General features: G+C 46.3%; 1 protein-coding gene across 1 annotated transcript in view; it reads left to right on the top strand.

Annotated features, from left to right (window-relative positions):
- The window catches only part of Nrap (nebulin related anchoring protein), a 79,238-nt gene that overhangs the window by 32,140 nt on the left and 37,225 nt on the right, over positions 1-9,873 (top strand). Inside the window, exons 17-19 of the mRNA XM_028773468.1 lie at positions 4,102-4,299; positions 4,787-4,891; positions 8,367-8,465. Coding sequence (XP_028629301.1) covers positions 4,102-4,299; positions 4,787-4,891; positions 8,367-8,465 — 402 coding nt within the window. The remainder of the gene's footprint in view (positions 1-4,101; positions 4,300-4,786; positions 4,892-8,366; positions 8,466-9,873) is intronic.

The following is a 9,873-nucleotide window of genomic DNA, read 5'->3' as shown; positions in this document are numbered from 1 at the left end:
CCACCACCTCCATCACCACCTCCACCACCACCACCATCACCACCTCCACCACCACCTCTACCACCACCACCACCACCTCTACCACCACCACCACCACCACCACCACCACCACCACCACCTACTGTTGAAGAATTAGATCTCAACATAACTTTCAGTGGAGACAAATCACATCTAAATCATACCATGGAGTTGAGCTGTAAGCTTTTAGTCTTTTGTGATAAAATTCTGGGTGGTCACAGCATAGTGCTCAAAACATTTGCCAGGCTGATGAGGCAACCCAGTCTCCAGCCAACTTGAATGGCATTGGTTGTAAATAACTGGAATGTCTGGAGATTGATGCTTGTCACCTAGGAAACTATGGTAGGTTGGTCACAGAGCCACTGGGAAATGAGAGTGTCAGCTATGCCAGCATAACTGACCTAATTCCCTTTAATGGTGAGGGCCTGCAGATTGAAAAAGAAGACACGGAGTCATCTGGTAGACACCAAATGCTGTATTTCCAACTATCCCACATGCTTATATACACAGAAGTAAACAGGAAAGGGAGGGACCACTCAACAGCCAATCACATAGGTTTCGATTTCTCTGGCAGCGACCATTTCGGGGAAATGGCTCAAGGCGGGGGAGCATGCTGTACTGCGCATGTCCTGCTCTCACAAGGATAATATCACAGGGCTGGTAGGTCATAAGATTCTCACAATTCGCTCTTTTTCTTTAATTCAAAAAGGCACCACCTGTCTTAGGATCAACCTTGCAGCCACTGGTTCTTACCTGTCTTTGGGTTGCTCTGTCATTCTCAGAGCCCTGTCTTAGGTTGAGACCAGGGCCAAGGAAGTTGCTCATCTCTGGTTAATGCTTTTGTAATGTAGATAAACAGACCTCTGCAGCAGGAGTCTCCTGCCCATGCAGTAGCACTAGGCCCCTCACCACTGCCTGGGAATGAACCTGTTGTCTCCTGAGGTGACATAGACCCCATACAACAACCAGGATAGCAATAAAGGTGATGGCCAAGAATGACATCATACCAGCCCATTTTTTAAACATAGAGCCAATCTTATGAAACCAGGATCCAACACAGAAGCTGTTGAGTCAAATTATTATAACCAGCCAATAATGGCCATACTCCAAACTAGGATGGATTGCGATACCAATGTGGAGGTGACTGATGGGTGCTAATTTTTGATGGAGGCCTATGTCCGAAGAACCAAACTGACTCCCCTAATTGCCATCCTTCCCAAGGAGCATAATTTAGCCAAGGTATAGGTGCCTTGATCTCAAAAATGTCTGAATCAACCCAACAGGGAGGAGCAGGTCTAATAGGTGCGATACTACCCACACTTCTATTCTTAAAAACACTATTAAAAACTGGATACAAAATACTCTGAAAAGCTACAGAACTACCATTAAAAAGGGTTCCAAAAGTAGCATTACTCATAATTAGGCAGTTACTATGCCAGGAATTATTACTCAACCTACTAATATTATACTCTTTTATAAAACATAAAACATTCTCAAGATAAAAGGAAGCATTAACCTTAAACTTATCATTTGTCCTCCTCCTGCAGGGTTAGGTATCTCATAAACTGGATAAGCTACAAGATCCTTATTCCCTGGGACTCTCTTTCCTACCTTTGCCACCCTCTTTAACCCTTCAGATGTACCTCCCCTGGAAATAACTCCTTTGGGTTGGGAAACAACACTTTTGAACGCCTGCTCCTTTTTCTCCTCCTCCTCCTGAACCTCCTCTCAAAAGGGGTTATGGGGGGAGGAGGTGCAGTGAGGAGCCGGTCTTGACCTCCTCTGTTTCCTCGTCCCTAACGCCTGCCTTCCTGTGCTTTCCTGGGTGCCTTAGCTTTCTCCGAGTCATCCTCAGATGAGGAGCTTTCCACTTCAGACGAGGTAGAGGAAGCCGAGCCACTAACTGACTCCTTAGCTATTTCTTCTTGCACCCTTCCAAAGATCTTCTGTACTTCTTCAAACTGTTCCTTCACTAACTCATTTTCAATGAGTAAAGCATTCCTAACTAGTTTCCAACCCCCCCAAACAGATTTATGAAAGATTAAGGGTCCATGGTGGTCAGCAGCGGCACAAAAATCACTGTGGACCTTTTCTCAGTCTTCTATTTTAAAATTTCCACTAGTAACAAACCATGGACTAAACTTTTGTACTTCTCTGATAAAGTCTCTAACTACTTCCCTCTTGACAGCAGTTCCCCGCTGTACAAGTAAAGTGGTGAGCTGCTTTGCAAGCAGCTCTTTACTATGGCTAAGTCCCATAGTTACTTACCCGGTCACTTACCTCAAGTGCCGAAGCCCTCAATATGTCCCTTTTGTTTTCATGCACACTACCAGGACAGTCTGGTCTGTCAGGTTCTCCCTTCTTTCCGATCTCGGTGGAACCTCCTCTTGTCAGCTACGCCAGCATAACTGACCTAGTTCCCCTTAACAGCGAGGGCCTAAGGATTGAAAAAGAAGACACGGAGTCATCTGGTAGACACCAAATGCTGTATTTCCAACTATCCCACATGCTTATATACACAGAAGTAAACAGGAAAAGGGAGGGACGACTCAACAGCCAATCACATAGGTTTCAATTTCTCCGGCAGCTACCATTTTGGGGAAATGGGTCAAGGCGGGGGAACATGCTGTACTGCGCATGTCCTGCTCTCACAAGGATAACATCACAGGGCTGGTAGGTCACAAGATTCTCACAGGAGAGTTCTACTGGAAGGGACACTTATGGTTTTCAGTCAAATCTTTCACCCAATGCAAACCACACTTGATGGTCACATGAACACTGAGTTCCTGCTCCATCCTTCCTGAGCCAAGCAATGAAGCCATGAAGCTCTGCTGAGCATTTGAGCAGATTTTCCTGGCAGACCATGGCTTGAGTGACGTAGGGAGTTGGTATTGGACTCTTGCATTTAGACACATCATAGAACATGTCTTGGGAAATGCATGGTCACGAAGCATAAAGAGACAGTAAGAACTGCAGTCAGGCTTTGATTTAAATGGACTACAAATTGTCATATTGAGTATCTGTGATCCAAAGCTAGATGGTAGTCAATGATAGCCGGAGGGGAGTAGAGTTAGAGCCTAGATCTCTCAATGCCTGGCACCATGACCCTCATACTGCTGGGCACTGTCTTTCCTCACCATGCGCCATTATAACCAGTGTCACCACCATCACCACCACTGTAACTAATGTCATGACCGCCATCCTTACATCATCAATCATTGTCACCGTTTCCATGGAAACCACCATTGACATCCACCATCCTCACCACAGTCACCATCATCATTGTATTCTAATCATTAACATGTGCCGTTGGCACGCAACGCTCCCTATCCTAAGCACATTCCTGCTGCTATAGTAAGACTCACTACAACTGTTTCCTTAAGGAAAATGAGCCCTAAGGGAAGTGATGTAACTTTCCTGAGGCTGCCTGGCCAGCAGTGTGAGTTGCGTTTAAGGGACAGTGGGAATCAACTGCTTTAAAGTTAGACGACTTCTCCTCTTTCTTCTTCTTCTTCTTCTTCTTCTTCTTCTTCTTCTTCTTCTTCTTCTCCTTCTTCTCCTTCTTCTCCTTCTTCTCTTTCTTCTCCCTATTCTTTTTAGATTTATTTATTTATTTTATGCATATGGGTACACCATTGCTCTCTTCAGAGCTCTCATCAGACCCCATTACAAATGGTTGTGAGCTACCATGTGGTTGCTTGGAATTGAACTCTAGAAGAGCAGTCAGTGCTCTTAACCATTGAGCCTTCTCTTCAGCCCAAAGTTAGGCTTCTTTGACTCTATAGCCCACACTTTGTTGTTTTGTTTCGGAAAGTCTCTGCAGAAAGCATAGGTGGCAGCCTCTCCTGCAACAGCCATGGACAGGGTGAAGTTTGGTAAGAGACGGCCTTAGATGACAAGCGGGTAGGGAACAGCACCAGTATAGCTTTGATAACACTGACTTGGGGCCACCTTTCCAGCAGACAGGTGACCTCACCCAGAGTGCTTAAGTCTTCTAGAAGGTGGAGAGTCTCTCCTCCCATTCTCTCTTGACTCCTACAAGAACAGCCTTTAATCAATGAGCCCTGTTTTGTTGCATTCAAGGTGGAATATAAGAAAGGGTTTGAGGAGAGTAAAACCCACTTCCACCTGCCCATGGACATGGTGAACCTCAGGCACGCGAAGAAGGCTCAAGCTCTTGCCAGTGACCTCGACTATAGAAAGAAACTGCATGACTACACGGTGCTGCCTGAAGACATCAGAACTCAGTGGGCCAAGAAAGCCTATGGGCTCCAGAGCGAGGTGAGGGGTCACCAGTTGCCGGCTCGGTCCAGCACCTTATCATTAGATGTGCTCTCAGAATGATTTGAACCTGTGTGTGAGACTATTGTATAGCTCAGAGACAGAGTAAAGCTGTTCCAGGTCCAGGAAAGACAGGTGTAGAGAAACAAAGAGCCAAGACTGTGGAGACTCAGAATGGGGTGGGGCTTGGAGCCAGTGTGAAAGTCAAGGTGTACCGGAAACAAGAGCCAAGGAGGAGAAACATCTTGGAAATATTGGTCAACAGTATGAGACACTTCTTTTGGCAAGGCCAAAGTGCTACAACACTAAGGTGGGGCGTGCTTATCTCCCTCGCAGGGAGCTCCCCATGGCTTTCCCTCCCTAAGGAAGAGCCGCTGAGGGTAAACGAGGAGTAGCTCTCCAGAAGGACAAATTTGTATTTCCCCATGAACTTGGTTGTGCTTGACTGTGTGTGTCAGATTAGAGCTTGGTGACGTTTCTCCTGCAGCTGAAGTACAAAGCTGACCTGGCGTGGATGAGGGGAGTCGGGTGGTTGACGGAGGGGAGTCTCAACCTGGAACAAGCGAAGAAGGCTGGACAGCTCGCCAGCGAGGTAACTTGAGTGTCTGTCCCTGGGCTCCAAGCGGTTCTCAACCTCTGAGTCATGGAGCTCCATTTCACTCCAGTGTCCTCCCCGACCTCCAGGGTTTTATTCTGAATTCAAATCAAAGGGGGGAGATCTCTTCATGTCTGTAACTGTAAAGTCTTCAGAACCAACTTGCAGTCCCCATAAACTTCCCGTAGGTTTTGTTTTGTTTGTTTTCTTGGCACAAGATCTGCCTATGTAGCCCAAGCAGGCCCTGGACCCCACACCCTCCTGTTTGTGCTTCCTGAATGCTAGCTAGGCTTACCGTGCCACCGTGCCCAGATCCAGGGAGGTATTTTTAAGAAGATTATCAATTTATTTTAAAAAGTAGTCTTTTTTAAAGAACGGTTTTTAGAGACAGATTTCTTCGTGTAGCCTTGGCTGTTCTGGAATCCCCTCTTTGGCCAGGCTGGCTTCAAACTCAGAGATCCACCTGCCTCTGCCTCTCAAGTGCTGGGATTAAAGGCGTGCGCCATCACCATCTGGAAAGGAGTAGTCTTATCCAGAGAATAATTTAGTGTAGAAAGATTGTACAAATAGAACAATTGAAAGCCAAAACAACAACAGCAACAACAACAAAACGCCCCCCAAAAATCCCCCTCCCCAAAAAGTCTCCAACATTTGAACAGGACATCACAATTCACACTGTGACATTTTACATTAGGTACTAAATTATTGAAAATACCACATAAAATGACCTTAAGGTTATAGCTACCACAGGTATATGAAATGTAAATGAATTTGAATTGGGGTCTCATCCCCAAACTATATTTTTATGTACAAATACCCGCCCCAAATCAACCAAAGGGAGAAAGATCCTCTGACATCTGAAAAACTACCATCCCAAGAAATCAACCCGTGATGTCTTATTCAAAGAACGCTTGAGTCACAGTCTGGCACTCGGAGTAAGTGATGCCACACTCTGGAGACTCGGCCTGGGTCATTTGATATTATGGAGACTTTTCTCATGGAAGAATGAGAGAGCCGAGTGAGCTGAGACACTTCCAGGCCCCATGGTCTAAACTGTGTCTGTTTATGCGTTGGGGAGCTGCTTTGGTAGCAAGCAGAGAGAGACTCTGGAAGGATGTCCCATGTGGAAGAGGGACTGTGTCAAGAACTTTGCGATCTTCAAGGGGATTCTTGCTTCTGGTCCAGGGAGGCTGAGTCTGCGCATTGCAAAGAGATAAAAGAGCCACCATTTATAGACAGATAATAATTCAGTCACTGGTGTAGTCGATGGATCACTCTGAGAGTACTGAATCATGGTGCAGTGTAATGGTCACAGCGGTCCTATGCATAGATCCTGAGTTTATCCTACTATGCTCTATCTTATACACAGGAAAAGCAGACTTAAGTCATGGTTCCACTCAAGAGCAGAGCTACTCAGTACTCAGTGCTCAGTACTCAGTACTTAGCATGTGACTCAGTGACTCTTTGGGAGCATACAACCCCAAACATATACTTTATAATTTATTCTCATTTTTCTACCTTATTTACTCTTAAAGGTACATTTGGTTTTAAAATGTGTCAGTAACAGAAACAGTAGAGACAGAGTATCACCCCGAGGGTCTCCTCCCTCCCTTCTGTGAGATCTACTGAGATCCGGGCAGATCTTGAATCAGGGTGCAGTAGGAGAAGGGCTCAGGAAGTTGTCCTGACAGCATCAGAGATGTGGGTATCTACCTCACTTCCTGTGTTGACTACACCTTTGAAGCTCTTCGAAGGGTTTCTCTCCTAGTGATTTTCAGTGTGCTAGAATGTAGTAGAATGAACTCTTAGCTCCAAAGTAAGCACTCAAGATGTGACCAGTGCCTGTGCTTTGGTGACTGGGAATTTCCAGCCACAGAAGGGTCATGTGACTTCCCTCAGTTACATGGTAATGAGCTTTCCCATCCAACACAGAAACTAGGAGGAAAGTCAGCAGTTTTTATGGTATGTTGTCTCTAGAATTTTCTTTTAAGGTAAGAAGGGTTTATTTTCTTAGGGTCTGAGGGTCCAGTCCATAATGATGGGGGAGGCATGGTGGCAGAGCAGGAGGCAGTTGGTCCTGTGGCACCCACAGTCAGGAAGCAAAAAGAGACAGGCACTGATACTCAGTTCTTTCTTCTATTCTGTCTGGATCCTTAGTCTATGGGATGGCGTCTCCACACGGCATATCTTCCCACTCTGTTTGAACCCATCTGGAAACATGCTCACTGACACACCCAGAGGCTATGCCTCCTAGGTGGATTCTGCATCCTAGCAGGTTGAAACACCAGGAATGAGCATCTTGCCTATGTTGGGGAAGTGTGTTCTGAATTGGAGTCTGATGCTTGTAGCGAGCTTTGTCTTATGTCTGTGTTTTCCGTTTAAAAGACGGAAGCTTGAGCTGTCCTATATTCCTGTCACTATTTGGCCCCCAGTGAGTATGATACTGCTTCTGCCGAGGGAGCAGAAGCTTAGTGGCATGAGCTTGTGAGTCCCCTATACTGTTGCTTCAGCAAGCTGTCCACAGAGGCAGCTGCTCCAATCCGTCTTGGCAACTCCAGTGGAAAAGGCAGAGGAAGTAATCTTCAGGGAAGATGAGATGTCCCCATTGGGGAGACAGAATTAGAAAACTTGAACATTTTCCAGTTAGTTCTTAGCTGTGGGGTGAGGGCACAATGAAAACAGACCTCAGAGAAGCAGCAGAGTGACCTACGACCTCTGACCTTCCATCCGTGGGTTTGGTGCTCTTTTCCTTAGCTCCTTGGATAGTCATGGGGACCCCACGGGCAGTGGTGATAGCCCATGTGGCGCAGGTGCCACGATCTTGAGTCACATGGAAAGAATGATGTTGAAGCATTCACTCCACCTCAGGGTGACAAAGCTCCCTTCATCACTGTTACCGTTGTGCCACTGAAGGAAGAGGGTCGTGGGTCTGTTTAGTGACATGCCCAGTCAGGGCACTGGAAAAAGGTGGAGGTGAGATTTGAAACGGACTTGAGTCCAAGTTCCTTCCACTTCACCTCTAATGTCAGACCTCGGGTCTGTAGGGGGGGAAACACCCCAGTGTGCTCAGTGTAACACAGAGCTTGCTGAGAAGCACTGAAGTTCCATGCAGCCATCAAGTCAGGCTATGGGATGCAGAGGCGGGAGGAGGCTTACAGGAGTGTAGCAGAGACAAGCTCCAGGCTCAGTGAGAGGCTGTCTCACAAAGCCAGGTGGAGAATGACCAGGGAAGACACCCAAGACTGACCTCTGACCTCCTCATAAACATACATACATCCATATATGTGGAGAGAGAGAGAGAGAGAGAGAGAGAGAGAGAGAGAGAGAGAGAGAGGTTCTGTTTTAGGACCTGCAAGAACACCCCTCCCGCAAGGAAATGCTTGAGCGGTAAAAAGCACAAAAGTGCATGTGCATGCGGTGGAAGGGGACAGCTCCGTCCTAACACTACGGCCTACCTTTTCTTTGCAAATAGAAAAACTACCGGCAGAGGGTGGATGAGTTAAAGTTCACCAGTGTGGCTGACAGCTCCCAGATGGAGCAAGCCAAGAAGAGCCAGGAGCTGCAGAATGCGGTGAGTCCTCGCTTGCCCTCTAGCCGGCAGGCTGCCCTGCTCTGGGCCCAGGATCTTCTGGAGACAGCAGCAGGTGCTGCCCACAGACACAGCTCAGGAGTCCTTAAGGAGGCCCAGCGTCCAGGAGGTCTGCAGACCAGACACGCGGTGTTCTCTTCCACTCACTGAGACAGACAGATTTGGTCACCCCTTTGCTGTCAGTCTTTCTTAATTACCCTTTCTTCTGTTTTGTTATCCAAGACTATAATTCTGGATTAACAGAGAATTTTGTTGGAGGAGGGTTTGCTTTTGGCCAGGTACCTGTTGAGTTCTAATAAGGGAGTCAGAACAACAAGGTGCCATTTGTATGACGTACAGGCTGGTGCTCAACCAGAGACCCTTCCCCACTAACTGTCCCAGCCTGTCCTCCCTAGCTTTTCTTCCCACAGGTCCAGCAGATGCTCTACCCTCTTCCTCCATCCCCGCCGGAAAGCTGTCAGAGGCAGTAGAAAGCTACTACTTGCAAACATGACTTGAGGGAAGGGAGAAAGGAAGAGAGAAGGCAGAGATCTGTTTCAAGGGAAAAGCGGGTCAAGTCACTGCCCACTTTAGCGCTTCTCAGAGTATGAACAGATTGCAGATGCAGGAGGGAGTGTGCTTCCTGCTCAGCCTACTTTGGCGCCCTCTGGTGGTTGGGAGATTTTTGATGTTCACGGGAATGTAAATCACAATAGATTTGGAAGTCCAAATCCTAGGGAAAGATATGGAAATAGGAAACCAGGAGGATAGTTGTGTTGGTCTCTGTCCCTAAACATTTTGTTTCCTGTGTTGTCTCTTAATGTCTGGCGTGGTGTTACACACACACACACACACACACACACACACACACAGAGACACACACAAATTGAGATAGGGATCTTACTCTGTAACTCAGGCTGGCCTTGAACCCTCAGCAATCCTCCTGCTTTAGCCTTCCCAGTTCTGGGACTACAGGCATAAGCCTGTTCTTTGCGTTAATTGATTTATAATATTTACACGTATAAAGTACAGTATTGCAATCTGATACATGAATACAAGCACAATGATCAAACCAGGGTAATTAGCATTTCCTGTTTTCAGTGTGATTTCTATGTGTTGGGAACCTTCATGTTCTTGGCATCTCTCTCTAGGATATAAAATTAATTGCTGGAGTCCATGGCTAGCCTACACATACACATATACGTGTGTCTGTGTGTGTGCATGAATATACATATATACAATATATGTATATATGTGCATATGCTTATATATATATGTGCATACATGTATATGTGTTATATACAGAAGCACCTCTCAACGGCTGTATTTTTTTTTTAAAGATTTATTTATTTTATTTATGAGTACACTGTAGCTGTCTTCAGACACACCAGAAGAGGGCATCAAATCTCAT

This window comes from Grammomys surdaster, unplaced genomic scaffold (assembly GCF_004785775.1).
Source record: "Grammomys surdaster isolate TR1022 unplaced genomic scaffold, NIH_TR_1.0 66, whole genome shotgun sequence".
NCBI lineage: Eukaryota > Metazoa > Chordata > Mammalia > Rodentia > Muridae > Grammomys > Grammomys surdaster.
Note: the sequence above shows the minus strand (reverse complement) of the source record. Positions and strands in the feature narration are given on the sequence as shown.